We start from the raw sequence: 21,251 nt of genomic DNA, 5'->3' as shown, positions 1-21,251 counted from the left end.
TGGACTATTATTCAGCCATAAACAAGAATGAAAATCTTGCCATCCTCAACAAAATGGATGGAGCTAGAGAGTATAACGCTATGGTCGATAAAAATGTATACAGCTATATACACATAGACATATGGTCAATAAAAATAAAATAATATTTTAGGAGTGCCTGAGTGGCTCATTTGGTTAAGCATCCAACTCTTGAATTCGGCTCAGGTCGTGATCCCAGTGTCGTGGGATAGAGCCCCACATTGGGCTCTGTGCTGAGTGTGGAGCTTGCTTAAGTTTCTCCCTCTCCCTCCCTCTCCCTCTCCCTCTCCCTCTTTTTCTCTTTCTCTTTCTCTTTCTCTTTCTCTTTCTCTTTCTCTTTCTCTTTCTCTTTCTCTTTCTTTCTCTTTCTCTCTCTCTCTCTTTCTCTCTCTCTCTCTCCCCCCTTGGCCCCTGCTTGTACTCTTTCTCTGTCTCTCTAAAATAAAACAATCAATAAAAATAAGATAATACTTTAAACAAGAGAAGAGGTGAAGCATTTTATAATTAATCAGGATGAATACCAGCAGGCTTTATATTGTGTGACAAAAGGGTATGGGGAATATTGTTTACATTTCTCTTGTTTTCTCAAAGGAATCTTCTCAAAGCATTAGCTGACCAAAAAACTCAGGTGTGAGAGTTTGAGCCCAAGATTGAAACCAAAGAGCCAACCTCACCTCAATGCTTATAAACTACTGGTTATTTATAAATTCCTTTTCACTCTAATAATTCTCCCAAGAGATGTGCTATCAGGGGCACATCCCACATTAAGGATCACTGTTTGTCTCCCAGTAATTCTCTATGTTGAATCCTGCTATTTCTTTTTCCCTCTATTTCAGAAATGTCATTAGCAACCATTATACTCCTAAATGAGGCAGCTTTTCCTTTCTTACAGACCATCAGGACTTACATTCTAGGCTTAACATATGGACTTATACCATGACTGAAATATCACTGTATCCCAGATGCTCTGCTTTATAAGGATAAGAGAAAATATCTCAGAAACAAGATGACAAAAAGTTCTTTACAGTTTCTTTTACTTTCTACCTGGCCTATCCTTCACCTTTATGAAATGGATGCACTCTATCCACCTAAATCAATTATTGGCTGTTCAGCCTCTATCTATGCTTATGACCGTGTCAGGCAAAGCAAGTTAGGGATCTACATGGGTTTCGTCCGTGCTTGTCAAATTCAGAACACACACACGTACGCGCGCACACACACACACACACACACACACACACACACACAATTTACCAAACATTGCTGTGCATTAATCCTTAAACTGACAATACCCTTTAAAAACTGTCCTCTAAAAAATCACTTCCTTCATGCTTTTCAGCCAAATTAACATCTTAAACAAAATTGCTGAGAGAGAAAAATCTCCCATATCACAAGACATTTCATTGCCAAGATCTTGGTTTTACTCCTATACACTCTCATGAATGTACACCATAAGTTACTAAACCATGTCCGGATTTCCAAATATACAGTCTTTCAATTTAACATACTCTGGGAAAACTTCTGATAAGAGTTTCTCCAAACCCCTAAATGTGCCTAGTGTTCAGAATGAATCATTAGACCTTAGAGAAATTCACCAAGAAGCTAGACAACTGTGGCCCCCTGTTGGGTAAAGATTCAACTCTCAGTTCTTTGAGAAGATTTGATCAATTATTCCAGGAGCTAAGAGCTGCCAAGAAAATCTATTTAACACTTTCCTCTCAGTGAGAGAGTAGATGACACACTTTCCTAAATTAAAATTTGAAAATGTGCAAAAAAGCCCTGCTACTTATTGAGTTCATATTGTAAGTCAATAAAAAAGACGCATAAAGCAACTACCCGTGCTGCGTGTTGTGCTAGTCTTACAAGAGTCTGGGGGATACTTACGTGTTAAAACAAACCTGTAGACAATCTGTCCCATCAAAAATGTAACTGGAATGCTACAGAATGGAACTACAAATAATAAGATTGATTTCATTTAAATTTAAATAAGCATGTTAAGCTCAAGAAAACATAGAATAAATATGTTAATGGAACCTAGAATTTATATAAAACCTATTCTTATTTTTCCTGAGACCGATTTCACCATTTGCACTGCCTTCCACTCTCACCACACACTCAACGTCCTTCCACTCTCACCACACACTACTCATGAATTTAAGGTACTATGTGACCTCTCCCAGGAACATTTAAGTTTTACCTCTATGGTAAGATATAGCAAATTATGAATGACAAATTTTATAAAGGGTATTAAATTATTTCAAAAATTTATGAATTTATATTATTCCTACTTAATCTCTTATGCAAATATTTTTAAATGACCTACTGAGAACCACTATAATCTCGCTATTGAAATTTGTATGTTTGAATTTTGAAGCCCATGTCTACTTTTACAAAAAAAAAAAATATTGCTATTCTTAGGTGAATGGCATATAAGTACTTGTCTATGATTATTTACCTAAAATGGTCATAGAGTGGTACCAAGGGGACTTACTGAACAAACACCTACTCCATAGTCTGGGTATTGATCAATTTCCAAAGATTCTGATTACAGGAGAAAAAAATAGAAAAATAAAAGAATTTGGGATGAATAAATTACCATCTGGGTGAAAAAAACCCAGTGATAACTACCTTTTGTCACATTTCCATATGGAGGAAAGCAAATCACTATGAAGGTATTGAGTACACATGTAGTTTCAACCCCGTTACATGCCAGCACACTTGGGCTCCAGCTGCCCGAGACCCTTTGAATCTCTCCCTCACAACCCCTTGTTATATTCCAGTCAACATATACCCTTGTTCACAATGAGTTATTCTTTAGCTTTAGGGCCAGAACTTTCCAACACCTCTACTGTATCTGTGTAAAAGGAAAAGTACTTAATTCCTATTGTGGCTCACTTTGTTCCAGGCACCATGCCAGTTGCTATACGTGTAATACCTCATTTAATCTCCACAATTATTCTATGCCCTAGCTATTACCCACCATCACTTTTATGCACTTTTATTTTAGGTGTGCAAACTCAGAAATCACAGGTGGACAAATCAGAATTTGAATCCCAGGCATTCTGACTTCAAAGTCTAACTTCCTTTCCCCAAAACAGCTCTATTTAATGAAATGGGTAACCATCAAGCATATGTTTATTTGCAAAAAAATTTTAATCTGAGCTACATCTAGAGCTACAGAACCAAATTCTCAAACTTGAACAAGAGATCACCCTTTGAACTAAATGAACTAAGTGAACATTCAAAGTGAAGTACGTTTTGAAAGGAAAATAAAAACTAAAACAAGAGAAACATTTCTGGTGGAGCTATCATATGTATTAAACAAGCCTTATATCATCTCCTCCCTACCTTTTGATTTGCAGGAAATACCAAATGTTTTCCAGATCCCTACTTACCACAGTCTCCTGCTCTCTGGTAATGCCTGTATCTGTGTTCAAAAAAATATTTAAACACGCAGAAGGAGCTTGGCATGTAGGTGTACCCCTTAAACAGCAGGCATCTAACATGTGCTAAAACACCCTGACTGTAAGCAGACAGGGCTTGAGTTGATATTGTCTTCCAAAACAAACAAACAAACCCCCGCTACATTATGGAGCACAATGATTGCCAACACTGCCTGGGCATATCTGTTCAAAACTGAATTTGAGCGGTATTCACCACCTGCTGGGTGCTGATTCAAAAAACTCCGCTTCCCCCAGCACTTCATCCCTTCTGTAATTTCTCCTCAGGAAGTTCTTTCGTGGCACAGGTTTTGACAAGGTGGCTGATTTTCCCCGTGCTTTCAGATGCTCTGTGACAAGTCACCAAAAACTTTACAGCACCACCACCCCTCCTTTTACAAAGTCATTAGACGTGCCAACTCAGAAGTTGGTCTGAGTTCGCTCTACAGTAACAACTTGGCGGCCACGTTCATCTGGAAGCATTCCCCCTGGTGGTGCACCACAGGAACACGGGCTTCCTGCAGCCTGCTCCTGGGGGGCAGGGGAAACCTGAAGCTGTCATGGGTGTCACATGCCTGTGGAAGTCACGTGCCTGTGTCAGCTCTCTAGGGAAGCTGGTTCCCGTCCAATTCTCACAGAGAAGGCTACTCCTGTCTGCAGGCAGGGTTTCACAGCAGCACATCTAGAAGACTGGAGATTTTACTTAAGGTCAACTGTACAAAACACAGAGCAGCCGGAAGACAAAACAGCGAGATCTCAGGTACGCAAGAAGGCTCCCCATCACCCAATATTCCCTATGGGTAAATAATTCAAATTGCACAATTAAAGTATCATTCCTTGGCATTTATTAAAGCTACCTTTCCCGGGGAAATGTAGCCCTTTATCTCTCACACATTAGCAGGAAGTGAATTTTCTGTTCTCCTCCCAGACAGCATGTGAACAAGGGGAAAGGCACCCTCAAAGTACACACCTCAGGGGTGGGAAAGGTGTGCAGCAAGAGGCTGTTGCACCCAGAGGCAAGATTTCCCCTGCCTCATAAGGACTGTCCCTTATGCCAGCTGACTCTGGTGATGATCCAAAGAGGCTGCTGTAGGCCCCTGGCCTTTTCCTGTTCTCACTGCTTGCCCACGGCATATCCAGCATACAGTACAAAATGCAAATAGACAGACTTGAATTTCAAAGTAATCATTTTTGTTTTAAAATCCCTCAAAGAGGAAGAATAAACAAGACATTTTAAAATTATTAATTAAAATAACATTTGAAAATTAGCTATAGATTTCCCATCTCCCTTCAATTTGGGTTTCCAGTTAAGACAGGTCACGAGCAAGTGGTCATATACGGAAGGCGTGGTGTTATCAACAACAAAAAATATAAGTGGAAAAAAATGTTAAATAAGTCTATACAGAAATAGTGTAGTTTTCAGGCTAAGAGGAGTTTCTCAAGTCACACAGACCAGGGTTGAGTTCTAAGTCACCACTCTGTTGCTACATGTATGGCTACAGGCAAGATGCCTTACCTCTTAAAATTCAGACCCCTCATTTGTAAAATCAGGGTGAAAACAATACTGACTACATAAAATTGTTGGGGAAAGTAAAGTACAGGCTACTCCATGTACTTAGCGCAATGTCTTGCATATGAAATACTCTGCTCTGAATGATACTATTTTCTGAAATAGTATTTTCTGAAAATACTATTTTCATTTCCCTTTGAAAATCTTTTAAGTAAATCAATTTTAATTTTGTTAGCATGACAACGATCAAGTAATTTTGTAACAACAGAATGTTTTTCAAGAGATAAATATCAAAGTAGTGGGGGTAAAATGGCATGATGTCATTTTGAATTTTAAGATACTACAGCTAAAGATGAAGGCTAGTAAAGGAAGTGTGACAAAACTGATTTCTATCGAAACTGGGGGACAGGTAGATGAGTTCATCACACTAACCTCTCCACTTCTGTGCATGTTTGAAAACCTTCATAATTAAAAGGTTAAAAAGAATGGACTGGTCCATCAATACATATTTATTAAGAATCCTCCAGGAGCCCAATATAGAACTGATGACGTAAGATAACAGTTAACTATTACTTTAAACAAAATCACACAGGCAGGCATCAACTTTACCTTTCTGGTATGATGCCAAGAATCAAAGACTGAGTAAAGGAAAAAGTTTTGATCTGTGAATAGGGATTCTACAGCATCCACAGATGGTGTTTATGCCCACTCATCAGCAGAGCCCCAACAGCATTTCTCCGACAGGGTTCCTCATCTGAACCAGAGAATAAAAAAATGATTTGAATGACTATTTTCTCATTCCTCCCGATGGAGAATTAGTACCCTTCTAGAGACATCAGAGAGAAGTTAATTCATGATATATAATTGATGCCTTAGGTCAGTAAGACTTCATTCTGTTGCAGAATCCCAACTACAGAAAGCTGCTGGCACCCCCACTCAGAGGTTTGCTCTTAGTTTATTCACATTTCCACTAACCTTGATGCTCTTGTTTTGAGCATACTGGAAACAGCAAATCAGAAGGTGGAAATCTCTATAGCAGAAGACTGATCACAGGAGAGAAATTTAAAAGTTTATCAAAAATGCATTCAGGAAACCAAAACAGCAGAGCAGCCTGGCCACCTATCCAGAGGGAATTGCTCTAAAAGCCCCACAAGTCCATAATATTTACCGAGTACTTACAATATTGAGTACTTACAAGGAGTTACATGCTTGTAACAGTAATACTCCAAGTCACAAAAACTATTAAATTCTACTCCGTGTACTTTTCCTCAGACAGGGACTAAACCTTCAGAGTTCTGCTGCTCCATGGGACATTACTGGGCAACTTTTATTTCCTTCTTCATATTTATAAATTTTCAAAAACGTCTGTAATGATTGTGCATTACATTTATAATTAGACAAGAACATATTTTTTAAAAATATTTATTTATTCTGAGAGAGCGTGTGCGCATGGCAGGGAGGGGCTGAGAGAGGGAGAGAGAGGGGATCCCAAGCAGGCTCCATCCACACTGTCAGCATGGGCCCAATGTGGGGCTTGAACTAATGAACCATGAGATCATGACCTGAGATCAAGAGTCGGATACTTAACTGACTGAGCCACCCAGGCGCCCCTAGATAAAAAGATACTTAATTTGGGGGCACCTGGGTGGCTCAGTCAGTTGAGCTTCTGACTTCAGCTGGCTGGAGCCTGCTTCGGATTCTGGGTCTCTCTCTCTCTCTCGCTCTCTCTCTCTCTGCCCTTGCCCTGCTTTCTCTCTGTCTCTCTCAAAAATAAATAAACATTAAAAAGTTTTTAAAAAACTGATTAAAAAAAATAAAGATACTTAATTTTAGGAAAATTTCACTCCAGGTGACCTGAGTTTTAAACTTTTTAAGTCATTCCACAGTGATCCATTCTCCAAAATTCACAGATAGGTATGCATCTTAGGTATTGCCCTTGGTATTAAGGAAAATGTGATCGAAATGGTGAGAAGAAAACTTGTAGAGAAAAAATCAAAATAATTAAGTGTTAACAGACATCTATTAAACACGATGGACAAGTTTTCAAGAAGCGGGTAGGGGGTCAAGCTTGACCTCGAAGGGCAGAGGTGGGTAGAGGTAACAGGAACAGGCCAAATGACCCAGGACCCTTAAAGAAAGAAAGAGCAGAAGTGTTGGACTTGGCACAGTAGGGAATAAAAAGCCACTGTAAGTTCCTAGAAAAGGCAACAATGCTTCTTCTTCATTCATTCATTTAATAAACAATGATAATAATAAATTACTTACATCACGAAAAATACTCTTGCACATGAAAGGAGGGATCCAGAGACCTAACAAACACAGATCCTACCCTCAGACAGGTTATTAACAAAGTATCACTACGACATACAAACACAAGAAGGATATCAGTAGGTACGTAAGAGAAGGAGAGGACCTTGGCAGGTGAGTGATGAACAGTCCAGCAGAGGAGACAAAGAGTCTTCACAGAGGAGATAAAATAATGAAAGCAGTATTTGGGGAAGATTACTGGAATAATCTATTCCATCTATTAGTCACTCCTCAAGTTAAGGTGATCTAACTACATTTCTCATTGACTACTGACACTAACTCTGCCACATAGGCATCGGGTCCATTTTACAGATGAGGAAAACTGAAACTCAAAGAGATGGAACTACTTGTCAGGGCTAAGATTCAAACACAGGTGTCTATGATTCCAAACCCAAATTACTTCTAGAATGCCGTACATATAATCATTAGAGTGAAAAACATTTACTTAATTCAACTATATGACATATAATTTTTACAGAATTTAACAGACATTTCTATTTCCAGTTCTTGTGAGAATTCCCACCTGGCTAAACCATCCACTACTTCCTGACAGAACTATTTGGCTATCCCCAGTAAGTCTTTCCTTTGACTAAAGACAGTGATTGCATTAATTTAAGTAAGAGTATATACTTCTCTTGAAATGGAAGTACATCTTAAGGAAACCAAATAACCCAAATAGCAAATCTGAGAAAATAAATATAATTTGTGCTGTGTGCAAAAACAAAGAAAAGGTTTGACCAAATAGAGATTTTCCTGGGGCAGATAAGACAGACCAGAGGTGGAGAAATCAGCAAGGAGGCCACTATTGTGATTTAGGTGTGTAATAGAACAAGCCAAGCTTAGGAATAAAAGAGAAAGGGGTGAATCCACAAGACATTTTTTATGGAAGAAACAGTGAGACTATAATCAATACTCTGCCATGCAGAGGAATAAGTACAAAATAAAAGGCTCTGTACATAAAGATTTATGAAGTCAAGATGTACGCTCATGAAACATCTAGAGAGAAAGAAAATATATAGTTATTATGCAACTATGTTCAATCATCAGAGAAAGGGGGAAGGAGGAATGCACACCAATAACTGGAACTTAGAGCCTCAGAAGCCAGAGAGGACTGTGATGGCCAGAGGAGCCATAAAAAGGTATGAATTCCAAGCACAGGGAACATCATGGACCTACAATTCCACAGAACAGTAATTCTAAGTAATGATCAGAAGACTCAAAGAAGTCTTGTTAGCATCGATGCCTATTGTCTAGACTCTACATGCTAATCACTATGTCTCACAGTTTCTCTATATTACGTAATCATTAAGGCACTATGACAACCAAACATAGTATTCATCCACAGACTGAAGTTTTTTTTCTTCCTGGACTCAGATCTATGGAAATGTTTTCACTCATAGAAATCCATTAGATCTTTGCCGATATGAAGATATTTCCCACAGTATTTTTAAATGATTATCTAAAGGTTAAGAATGTAATGTTGACTGGTTCATCCTTTGAAACAGAGCAGCTACATACCCTGATGATGAGCAAAGTTTGCTTTGTGTACAGCAGTGTGCTTCCCCAGTGATGTTTTAGTTTGATTAAGGGAAGTTTCTCAAGGGCAGAGCCTCCTAACTTCATTGCTCTTGTCTCTTTCACAAAGACAGGGAAAGTACGGAGAAGGTACTCCATATATATATATATATATGCCTGCTGAATGAAAGAATTTGAAATTATAATAATGATCGCATCCTGAAGAGTCAACAGTAGAAAAAAAAAAAAGGAAAATAAACTCTGCTTATAAAGATAGAAGGCTAAACTATGTTTCTTGTTTCAACTTTGGAAAACTATCAGAAACATTGAGGTTTCTCTCTGCATACTGAAGGGAAAGAAAAATCTCCCCCAAAACATCAAAATGTACACAGCTCAAGCTACTTTGCCAAAACAAATATGAGAATCATCACAACCTACCTTCCCACCAAATCCACAACACAAACTTAATAATCTTAAAGGAAACATGAATGTGTTCTTTTTTTTTTTCCACTAGAAAATTAACTAAATCACTCTTTCTGTTAGACCATCTCGCATCTGTACGCAATGAGAAATCTTTAGGCTCTGTCCCCTCCAGTGTCGGAGACCATGGAGAAGATAAACTCATGTCAATTTCCAAAAATCACCATGAAGAGTGCTTTTAATTCCCATTAGTCACTGGCATTGTTTGAATAAAATAGGCTCCTCTTTAGACACAATGCACTTTTCAGTTACCTACCACCTACCACCCACTTTATTGCCTAACCCTCTTGATTTTTCCGATATGCTTTCATTCTCATTTTAATACATTTCTTCACTTCCTGAATCAAAACATAAAAGGCTAATTTCTCCTAAAATCTGCTTATAGAAATGTTGCTAACCAAATATAAAAAATATCATAAAGAAATTAATTAGGGGCGCCTGGGTGGCTCAGTCGGTTAAGCGGCCGACTTCGGCTCAGGTCACGATCTCGCGGTCCGTGAGTTCGAGCCCCACGTCGGGCTCTGTGCTGACAGCTCAGAGCCTGGAGCCTGTTCCAGATTCTGTGTCTCCCTCTCTCTCTGACCCTCCCCTGTTCATGCTCTGTCTCTCCCTGTCTCAAAAATAAATAAAACGTTAAAAAAATTTAAAAAAAAAGAAATTAATTAAATATAAAAGTGACAGACAGGATTTGTCAAAAATAATATATAGTAATTAAAGATTCTCTGAATCTCCAGTTAATCTGGGTCACTCTATAATTTACTGCAGGGTTCTGAATCTGAAATGTCCTTAGGAACCCTCTGAGGAGCTTGTGAAAATGAAGAGTCCTGGACTCCTCCCCCTACAATGGACAGTTAAAGCTACTGAGCAGCTCAGAAATCCTCAGATTCAAGGATCTCTACGTTGGAGACATGGGGTGCATACCTTAAGCATGCCAGATACCTAGTTTAGTGTCAAATGTTAGGCACTTGAATGAAATCACACACACACACACACACACACACACTCCTACCTAGTGGCCATGGGGGCAAGAATGTGACCACTAGGTGTTCAGTTGAAAAGCTTATCCAAATCTGGATTACAAAAGTAGTTAAATTGGATATTTTTACCAGCCATTAAAGACCACAATCTTGACATCATTAGCCACATTCCAAAAGAACCAAAGCACCCGTTAAGTGGCACCTTTTTAGGAAGTAATTACCAGAAGCCACTCTTATATCAGACTTTGCTTTAGGGGAGGAAGGCCTGACTCTACAAAGAGAGTCAGAAGTTGCAGCCAGTGTCTCAACATTTTAAAAATTCTGTATAGTTTGCTGGAGCGGAGATGAAACATTTATCCTTCTCTTGCAACCACTTTGGTTTCCAGGGGACTGACTCACAGCTGAGGCAGGCGGACGAGAGGTACATCCGTAGACACACACACAACACACACCAAAGTTAACTGAAAAATTTCAAAGTGCCTTTTTATGCCTTTAACTCAAAGATGAACACATTTCAAGGTGACCCAATCCTCAAGTGACAGACAGTGTTTTAAAAGGGCCAGAGCTCTCCACTTAAACAATTTCTAGTGACATGTTTAAATCGTATCCTCAAGGGCTCTATCTGCTGTCCTATTTACTAGTCTTTCTTTCCCGGCAGAGGCATCCCATTTTAAGTGAGCGCTTGAAGTTCGTCTTCCTTCCTAACAATTAAAATCTACGGGGCTTAGATGCTTTAAAAAAAATTTTTTAAGAGGCACCATGGAGAACTTTTAATTATTTAACTATACGACCAACCCAAATTATTACTTTGTAGGTTTTTTCTATTTATCAGAACAGTATCAGAATAATAAAAGATAGCCTCATCATCATGCTTACAAGCAAACGGTAAAAGAACTTATAAGGTAAAATCAAAGTTAGCATTCATAAAAGGATAATCATAACATTCACTGTGTATGCATTTTATATATAGAATAGGAAGGATTGTTTTCATCTTTCTTCACTAAAATATTACCCTTAGCCATTACAAAATGAGAAGATTACACTAGAAATCTAAAAATTGGGTTCCTATAGTTAATGAAACATGACAAGCTGGTCTTACTCAGTTCCTTCACAGAAACTACTCCCTGTCAAAAATACCCTTCACCAAAAAACCTCCCCTGAATTGTTCTGTATCTTTCCAATCCGACTACTTCTCTGTAATGATTTACGTGACTAACTCCCTTAGCTGACTGTGAGCTACAGGGAGAGCAGAGAACAGGTAATATTCACTTTGGTATCCCAGCTATTCCCATAAGCATCCAGAACCAAGTGCCAGGAACAGTGGGCACTCCACAGTTTGTTTTTTAAAAGACAGACTGGGTGGCTCAGTCTGTTGAGCACCTGGCTCTTGATTTTGGCTCAGGTCATGATCCCAGGGTCGTAGATGAAGCCCCACATCAGACTCTACGCTGACTGTGGAGCCTGCTGGAGATTCTTTCTTCCTCTGCTCCCTCCCCCACTTATACTCTCGCTGTCTCTAAAATAACAAAAAATAAAAAAATACAAAGAGACAAGAAAAAGAAATTTAAAAAACTAAAACCCCTTTGCTCTGATCACTTGGAGATCACTTCCAGGTCCCCACCCCGAGACACTCTGAGGCACATCAGCACATCTACATAAGGAACTTCCAGAGGAAGGCTGGTTTTAACATGTCATCCCATAAAATTTCTAATGCAATGACATCTAAACCTACTCTCCAATCTACCAAAGATTGGATATTTCCATTCTCTCCCAAGATAAACTACTTCTCTGAAACAAACTGCCATGGTTGAGATGTGGACCATGGGGCTGCCTGGCTGGCTCAATTGATACAGGCTGCGACTCTTCACGTCGGGGTCACGAGTCCAAGCCCCATGTTGGGTGTAGAGCATACTTTAAAAAAAAAAAAGAAGAAGAAGAAGAAGAGGAAAAGAGAAAAAGGTAAAAAAAAAAAAAAAAAAAAAGTGGATGAATATAAGAAAACAAAAAGCGCTTTGCCTACCTTTAAGATTTAAACTTTCATTCCAGGGGTGCCCAGGTGGCTGAGTTGGTTAAGCATCCAATTCTTAGCTTCAGCTCAGGTCATAATCTCACAGTTGGTGAGTTCCAGCCCCACATCAGGCTCTGACAGCGTGGAGCCTGTTTGGGATTCTCTCTCTCCCCCTCTCTCTCTCTCTCTCTCAATGCCCTTCTCACTCTCTCTCAAAATAAATAAATAAACTTTAATAAATAAATAAATAAATAAATAAATAAAATTTCATTCCAAATACTTAAAAAATTTTAAAATAACTTTGCAGTGGAAAACCACCATTACCAAAATCTACATTCTCCACCAAAGTTATGCTTTAGCAGGAGTGGCAAAAATGAGCTCCCTACATCCCTGATTCTTATCTAAGTTCTTAAAGGGAAAATAAAAATTACAATGCAAGAGGGCACTTGGTTATCACAATCCATTTAAGGTACAGTTTAGGTACATCTATCTAATTTCTTAAATAGACAAAAAAGTAACTGCTTATCACATTCGCAATTATTTTAATTGTAGACTTGGCTTGATGCCCAGCTCCTGAATCAGATGTAGGTCTTTGAAAGCAGGAACAATCTTTGTCCATCTTGTATCCAGGGTAATATTACCCAGTACACAATTCGTACTCAATAACTAACTATTTTTTGAATGAATAAATATGCTTCATAAAATACAAAATCCCATCATGGTTCTTGGTTTGACAACTAGCCAAAACTAATCTCCTTTATCTGTGTTTTAAATAAGTAAGTTGCCCTTTCTGTTTGTTCTGACTTGCACTACAGAAAAGTCTCCACAGAGAAAAATAATCTCTACATTCCTCAGTAATCACAGCCCCTGATCATTCTAATTGCGGATATATGCCTAAAACAACCTCTTATTAATGCGCTACAGAAAATCCATAGACTTGTCCCCATTCCTCCAAATTAAAAATCAGTTTTGTTACTTTTTTTCCTATTGTTTTTCAGATATAAGCTATTTGAAATTTTTCTTTCTGTACACAAAAGCTGACAAATACACAGATACAGAGTGGAAAGGTCTTAGAAGTCACCTAATGCAATATCCCTACTTTCCAGATGTCTCCAAAGAAAATCACAATTGAAATAAAGTCACACTGTCAACATGGTTCCTAAGCCTCTTGGGACAAAACAAATATCAACTTTAATGATATTCAGAAAAGAGGGAGGTGTACATCCACCAGCTCCTGTCTACAAAGAAAGGCCAAGGCAGAAGCCCCAGTTCTCCCAAGCAAGTAGTTCTAAATTCACTTGTTCATTCAACAGTTTTGTTTGAGGGCTTTCTGGCGTGGTAGACGCTATTCTAGGTGCCTGAGATACATCAATGAACAAAAAGAAAGATCACTGCCCATGCTGTACCTACACGTTAGGTAGAACTTTGGAGGCATCCAGGAGAATAAAGAAAAGAACATAGGTTCATTTTAAGAGAATGCGCAAGGCCAGAAGCAAACCTTAGCACCACTAGTGGTTCTCAAACTTGAATATGTTTCAGAACCATCCAGAGGAATTATTAAAAACTCGGAAGGCCCTGCGCCACCCCAGAGCTTCTGATTCATTAAGATCTCAATGGGGCCTCAAATGTCCATTGACAGATGAAGGGATAAAGGTGTGGTATATATATACAATTGAGTATTACTCAGCAAAAAGAATCAAATCTTGCCATTTGCAGCTACGTGGATGGAACTAGAGGATATTATGCTAAGTGAAATTAGTCAGTTAGACAAAGATAAATATCATATGACTTCACTCATATGTGGAATTTAAGATATAAAACAGATGAACATAAGGGAAGGGAAGCAAAAATAATATAAAAACAGGGAGGGGGACAAAACATAAGAGATTCTTAAATATAGAAAACAAACTGAGGGTTGCCGGGGGGCTGTGGGTGCAGGGATGGGCTAAATGGATAAGGGGCATTAAGGAGGGCACTTGGGATGAGCACTGGGTGTTATACATAGGGGATGAATCAAAGGAATCTACTCCTGAAATCATTATTGCACTATATGCTAACTTGGATGTAAACTAAAAAATATATATACATATACATATATACATATATATATGGCAAAAAAAAAAGTAGAAAAAAATATCTCAGTGGGGCCTTAGAATTTACATTTCTAATAAGCTCTCATCTAATGTAGACACTGCTAATCTAGGAAGCAAACTTTTAGAACCACTGACCTAGCTGGAAACAAAACGAGTAACCTGGCCAGAACCATAGGCTGCTTGACACCAGACCCAGATTTAGGGGTTTCTCCCTTCTAACTCCAAAATGGTCAAGTCTTTATGAAGATATACTTGCCCGCTTAGGGCAAACACTGCCCAAAGAAAAACGTTCTTTTAGCTCTATGTTTCAGTTGGAGAAAATCAGAAATAAATGCTTTAAGTATAAAAGACCTTAAGCAGATTGCACTGACCACTAAACACTGACATAAAAACTAACATTAAAGTTAGAGAATTTGTTCTTTCTTTCATGTGTCTAAATGCCATGATAAAAGCATGTTTTCCCTAAAGGGCTTTATCATAAGGGCCAGGTTCAGTCTCAAATGAGCCTATTAATTAAAAAAAAAAAAAATCTATTAACTAAAAGTATATACACTAAAATATAAATAAGTGATTGGATTAGTAACAATTTTAGTTTTTTTGTGCTAATTGTATTTTCTAAAATTTTTACAATAAACATGCATTTCTTTTGTAATAGGAAAGAGAATAAAAGTTACTTTCTTTAAAAAAGTGACAGTGTTCATTTAAAAAGACCTTTAATTAGAAAACTATAAAAGGCATTAGTTAATATGCAGCATAAATTAATACTAAATGATTTTTTTTCTTAGTACATAAATTCAAATAACTTATTTTACATTTTAAGTTAAATCTCTGTCTGGATTAATGATTAATATCAGTGAAGGAAAAAAATCCTTGAAATATATCTGATTTTATTTAAACAAAGAGAATAAAACAAAACCATGATCCTTTAAATAACTGCATAAAAATTACATTTACTATTATTCTACATAGCAATTGTGGGGTTTTTTTGTCATTTAGGATTTTTTTTAAGTTTATTTATTTTGATGGGAGGAGACAGAAGAGAGAGAAAGCAGAAGCGAACATGTGAGGGAGGGGCAGAGAGAAAGGGAGAGAGAATCCCAAGCAGGCTCCACACTGTAACCACATAGTTGGACGTGGGGCTCAAACTCATGAACCCCAAGTTCATGACCTGAGCCAAAATCAAAAGTCAAATGCTTAACCAACGGAGCTACCCAGGTGCCCCACAGCAATTTTTTGTCATTACTATTACTTTTCAACAAATGTATGGAAGTGATGGGAAATCTTCCAAGTTAAGAAAGCTTTGATTGTATTTCTTGAAAGAAAAATAAACATATAAGTTTTGGAAAAATAATGTTGTATCCTTGATGTGTACAAAGTTAAGACATCCATATCCCTGAAGATACCAAGGTAAGACCTACACTCCATCTCATACCCCATCCACCATCTATGTGGATCTTCTAATCTAGGGGTATTCCTTATTACTAAAGTCCACATTCCATAGATACAACTAGAGTTTATTTTATTTATTTATTTATTTATTTATTTATTTATTTATTTTTAGAGTTTAAAACATAATCTTCTGGGGCACCTGGGTGGCTCAGTCAGTTAAGCATGGGACTTCGGCTCAGGTCATGATCTCAGGATTCATGAGTTTGAGCCCCACGTCGGACTCTGTGCTGACAGCTCAGAGCCTCCTTTGGATTCTGTGTCTCCCTCTCTTTCTGTGCCTCTCCCTTACTGCTCTCATGCTCTGCCTCTCTCTCTCTCTCTCTCTCTCAAAAATAAATAAATACATAAGTACATAAATAAATAAATACATAAATACATAAATATATAAATAAGGCATAATCTTCTAAACAGCAATGACTAAAAGAGAATAAATCTGATGAAGAAATCAAGTGTCTTTATAAATCACACGTTAATGATTTAACAAAATTTCTGGACTACTTTTAGTCTAGAGTACTTAGAACAGTCACTTTTAAAGAAAATAAAGAGGGGCGCCTGGGTGGCTCAGTTGGTTAAGTGACTGACTTTGGCTCAGGTCATGATCTCACGGTTTGTGAGTTCAAGCCCCATGTCGGGCTCTGTGCTGACAGCTCAGAGCCTGGAGCCTGCTTCAGATTCTGTGCCTCTCTCTCTGCCCATCCCCTGCTTGTGCTCTGTCTCTCTCAAAAAAAAAAAAAAAAAAACATTAAAAAATAAAAAAAAAAAAAAGAGAATCTTAAAAAAATAAAAAAAATAAAAAAAAAATAAAGAAAATAAAGCACCTTATGTGTTATATACAATCATAGCTAATTTTCTGAAAATTAACCTCTAAAAATGTAATTCTATACAATATTACTATTCATTAACACTTATTAGGTACCCACAATGTACCAAACACTTTACATCCTCTCATTTGATCTCCAAACTACCCTATGAAGTACTATTACAACCATTTTACAGATTAAGAAATTTAAGCACAAGTGATTAAGTAATTTGCCCAAAGTCACACAGCTAAAGTGAAGAACCAGGATACAGATACCCCAGCTATGATACTTAAACTGAGATCCTTGACCTTCGGCTCTGATCATGGTTTTGCTACGTTTTGAATTATAAATTTTTCACATTTTAGGAAATCAGAACTAAACTTTTCACCCAGTAATATTTAATAATATCAGTTAAATGAAAAATACTGACATAATTCAGGCACTCTTACAAATCTCTGTACCTCTAAAATCATACACAATTTACAGTAAGTTCTACAGTACAGAGATCTGGCAACTTTTCCACCAGCATGCCTTTTTGGGATACAGCTGTGTTAAAATTATCTACAGAAATCCAGCATGCACAGGGACTCTACTGAGTGGGTACAGAGGTTTTTATCTTGTTTTGTTTGGGTTGCTTTCTGTTTTGGTTTTTTTAGTATTTTGGTTTGGTTTTTGGTTTGGTTTTGTTCTTTGCAACCAGAAAGCTAGAAGGTGAACGCATTAAGTTGGAAGATGAAAGTCGAATCCTTTGCTGTCTTCCGCTTACAACATAAGGCCTGGGTGCCAATGTGCACAAGAGTTCCTAAGTCTCGGAGGATCGGCCTTTGCTCAGGGTGCGTGCGGACCCGGCGCCACCCTTTCCCGCCCCGTCGAGCACTCCCGGCGGCCGACGCCCGGGCACCGGGTGGCGGCAAGCCCCGCGTTCGGCGGAGGGCGGGGGACGGAAGGCGATGGAGACGGGCGAGGACAACCCGCGGGGGCCTTACCCAGCTCCGTGCCCAAGTTGCGAGCGGACATGGCGCGGGCCACAGCAGCAGTCGCAGGCTCCTCAACGCCCAGCTCACCTCCTCCCAGCCCTTCCTGCGTCCCACCCCCTCGGCTCCGGCGCGCTCGCCCCGCCCCTGTCCCTCTGGGGGCGGAGCCGACGACCTCTGCCCCCGGGCCCTCTGCCCCCCCCCCCGGCCCTCTGCCCCCGGGCCCTCTGCCCCCCCCCCCCGGCCCTCTGCCCCCGGGCCCTCTGCCCCCAACCCCGGCCCTCTGCCCCCGGGCCCTCTGCCCCCGCCCCCCCCCCCCCGGCCCTCTGCCCCCGGGCCCTCTGCCCCCGGGCCCTCTGCCCCCGTCTGCTGCGCCGCGTAGGAATCCTGCCGCCCATCGCCCTGGCTCCTTCCCGCAGGTATGCGACTCGAGCCCTAGCTCCCGAAACAATGCCACCAAAACCCGTTTTAAAATGCTTGAGTTGCCAACTGCACTGAACAAAGACATTTCGAAACTTTTAACTGTAAGATTAAGTAACCAGAGGGGAGCGCATTCCTCCCAGTTACTGTCCGAGGGCAGAGCTCTGCAGCCCCATGCCTGAAGGGCAGCAGTGGTCCCTTAGCCTCGTAAGGGCGGCCAGCGAACAAACAAGGGTCCAGAGCACACTGGGACTTCTAACCTAGACCTCGTGAAAAAAAAGCAGATCAGTTGCCTGAAAAAAAAGGGGGTGGGGCTAGGAGTGAGAAGTCGGCTTTCTCAGCATAGCACTTGCAGTAATTAAGTGGGACAGTGGGCACATCAACTGCCTTTCTAAGGTTCATTTTCCTCGTCTCTAAGAAAAGACTTTGACGATTTCTTGGAGCTCTAAACTCTGAATCTGTAATACTAAGATTTTTTTCAGCCTAACTTTTCTGTAACCAGGAGGTTAAAATTGTCTAGAGTCATTCAACATAGACTACTAGTCAGCTCATCTCTACTCACCATAAAAGGCACCTCCTCTCTGCTGGAAGAAAGAAAACTCCTAGTCATGGCTTGTCCATCAGGAGCCAGTTACTGTGCTAGGTGCGTTTAGATGTATGATAGCATTTGAGTTTCAGAACAATCCTGCCAAGTATGTATTACATCTCATTGCTATACCTGCAGACACCAAGGTTCTGCGTAAAGAGGCATCCTGGGATACTGGAAACTGAGAAGGCTGGCAAAAGGCACACAAACCCCTTAATATACCAGCAATTCCACTAACAACTCATCTGTAAAATGGGGATGATCAAAATATATATGCCTTGCAAAGCTGTGTGTGTCGAGCACCTAGGAAATATTATGGCATATAATAGGTGCTCAACAAATGGAAGCTGTTAATGTTATTGTCAAGTTCACAAAACAATTATAGGACTCAACAGGAAAAGTAACCCCAGTCTTACTCCCTTACACTGAGCTGCCTCTCAGCTTTGTCAAGACATAGCTATTGCTCAGTAGTTTGAATGTGTCTAGATTCTAATCCATGTATAACAGCATGTTTTCCTTTATTTTTATTTTAACCCTCAAAAAGAGAAGAGCAAACCCTGAAAGTCTGGAGCACTTGCAGCTAGACCATCTGCTCTCAGTAGAACATAAACAATGTCACAGAAAATCAACATCAGCCAAGGCCATTGTAACCATGATGACACAACAAAAACAAGACCACTCGTACTCCTGTTTGAACACAGAAAAAACATGAACATGTCCAAAACACAAAAATGACAAAATGGCCCTTTTCCTGCCTAATATAAGTGTCACTTCTTTATCTAGCAACTTTAACCTCACCCCCTTCTTCTTGTATTCTAAATAAGAATTAAGATGCTCTGTCATAGAACACTTGGGGCAGCTGGCTGGCTCAGTCAGAAAAGCATGCAACTCTTGATCTCAGAGTCGTGAGTTTGAGCCCCACATGGAGTGGAGAGACTACTAAAAAAATTTTTTTTAATTAAAAAAAAAAAAAACAGAATTCTCACCACTTCCTGCCAGCATCCAACCCAGAGTAATGCTCTGCTTCCTTGAACCTTCCCCAAATCATGGAACACAAGCCCATTTCTAACACTCTCTGACACACCTCAGAGTCCTGCATGGTGAGTGTTCTTCCTTGTTTCAATAAATTAATAAATCCAAATTTATCCAACCACAGGTGTCTTCCTGTGATCTTCAGCTAGAGAGCACTGACATCCATACAAAGACAATAAATGGAATTCTGCTTTTAGGGGCAGACACAACTCTAAGCCAGATTCTAAGCCACTTATATACACCCACATGCAACACAAATTTATTAAAACAAACAAAAACTGTGAGATCCTAACTTAGTTAAAACACAAGAATCAGGGAAGCCTCCTACAGCTGACATTTCAGCAATGTATCTGACAAAAACTTCTCAAGGACTTTTTCTAAAATTGACATGTTGCTAATACTAATCTGGAATTAATCTCTACAGTTTGAAAGTATGTTAAACTTTCAGGATTCAGAAGGATAGTAGGGATAGAAGGCAAAAAAAAATGAGTTTCATTTAACTTTTTCTTTTAAGTGTTTGTTTATTGAGAGAAATAGAGAGAGAAGGAGTAGGGGGAGGTGCAAAGAGAGAGGGAAAGAGAGAGAATCCCAAGCAGGCTCTGAGCTGTCAAAGCAGAGGCCAACTAGGGACTCCATCTCATTAACCATGAGATCATGCCCTGAGCTGAAATCCAGAGTCAGATGCTTAACCAATTTCCAGATGCCTCTTATTTTATTTTATTTTATTTTATTTTATTTTATTATTATATTTTTTGGAGATGGGGAGAGATAGAGCATATGAGTGAGGGAGAGCAGAGGGAGAGAGAGAATCCCAAGCAGTCCGCACACTCAGCATGGAGCCCGTCAAAGAGCTCGATCCCACGACCTGGAATCATGACCTGAGCTGAAATCAAGAGTGAGATGTTCAACCAACTGAGCCACCCAGGCACCCCAATTTTTTAAGTAAGCTCTATGCCTATGCCCAACATGGTCCTTGAACTGACGACCCTAAGATGAAGAGTTGCATGCTTTACAGACTGAGCCAGCTAGGCACCACACAAAATAAGTTTAATGGGGGAAAATATTGCCAAGTTTCACTTTGTGAATATCATTTTTAAACTTACTGCCTTCTGAAACTTTTGAAGTATCCCTAGGCAAGGCTTCTCCAAGAAAGATCTGTAGACCACTATTATGACACTGGAATCTCCCAGGAGTTTTTCCTAAAGCAAATTCTAGGCTTTACCACAGCCCTACTGAATCATAATCTCTAGGATCATGGAATCCATATTTTTTTTTAAGTTTATTTATTTATTTTGTGAGACAGAGAGAGGAGGGAGAAAGAGAATCCCAAGCAGGCTCCTGCTCAGTGCAGAGCCCAGCATGGGGCGTGATCTCACAACCATGAAATCACAACCTGAGCTGAAATCAAGAGTCAGCCACTTAACTGACTGAGCCACCCACATACCCCTGGAACCTATGATGTTTATGCAACCTAAATGTAAAGAATCATCAACCTAGGGGCAGAGAAAGCTATACATGTCACCCTGAAGCTTCAGCCCAAATTGGCTCTTACATGAATAAAGTTATTTCAAGTATTGTATTTTTTTAATCCATGCAAATTTTGTCATTCTTTTTTTTAATATAAACTTTAAATTGCCAGATA

The 21,251-nt window shown here is 39.4% G+C and overlaps 1 protein-coding gene across 1 annotated transcript in view; it reads right to left on the bottom strand.

The window, feature by feature from the left end:
• Window positions 1-17,719, bottom strand: part of DERA (deoxyribose-phosphate aldolase) — a 117,756-nt gene extending 100,037 nt beyond the window's left edge. The window contains exon 1 of the mRNA XM_042945907.1: window positions 17,584-17,719. Coding sequence (XP_042801841.1) covers window positions 17,584-17,614 — 31 coding nt within the window. The 5' untranslated portion in view covers window positions 17,615-17,719. The remainder of the gene's footprint in view (window positions 1-17,583) is intronic.
• Between the last annotated feature and the right edge of the window lie 3,532 nt (window positions 17,720-21,251).

This window comes from Panthera leo, chromosome B4 (assembly GCF_018350215.1).
Source record: "Panthera leo isolate Ple1 chromosome B4, P.leo_Ple1_pat1.1, whole genome shotgun sequence".
Classification (NCBI taxonomy): Eukaryota; Metazoa; Chordata; class Mammalia; order Carnivora; family Felidae; genus Panthera; species Panthera leo.
The sequence above is the reverse complement of the archived record's forward strand: the minus strand, read 5'-3'. Positions and strand labels throughout refer to the sequence as shown.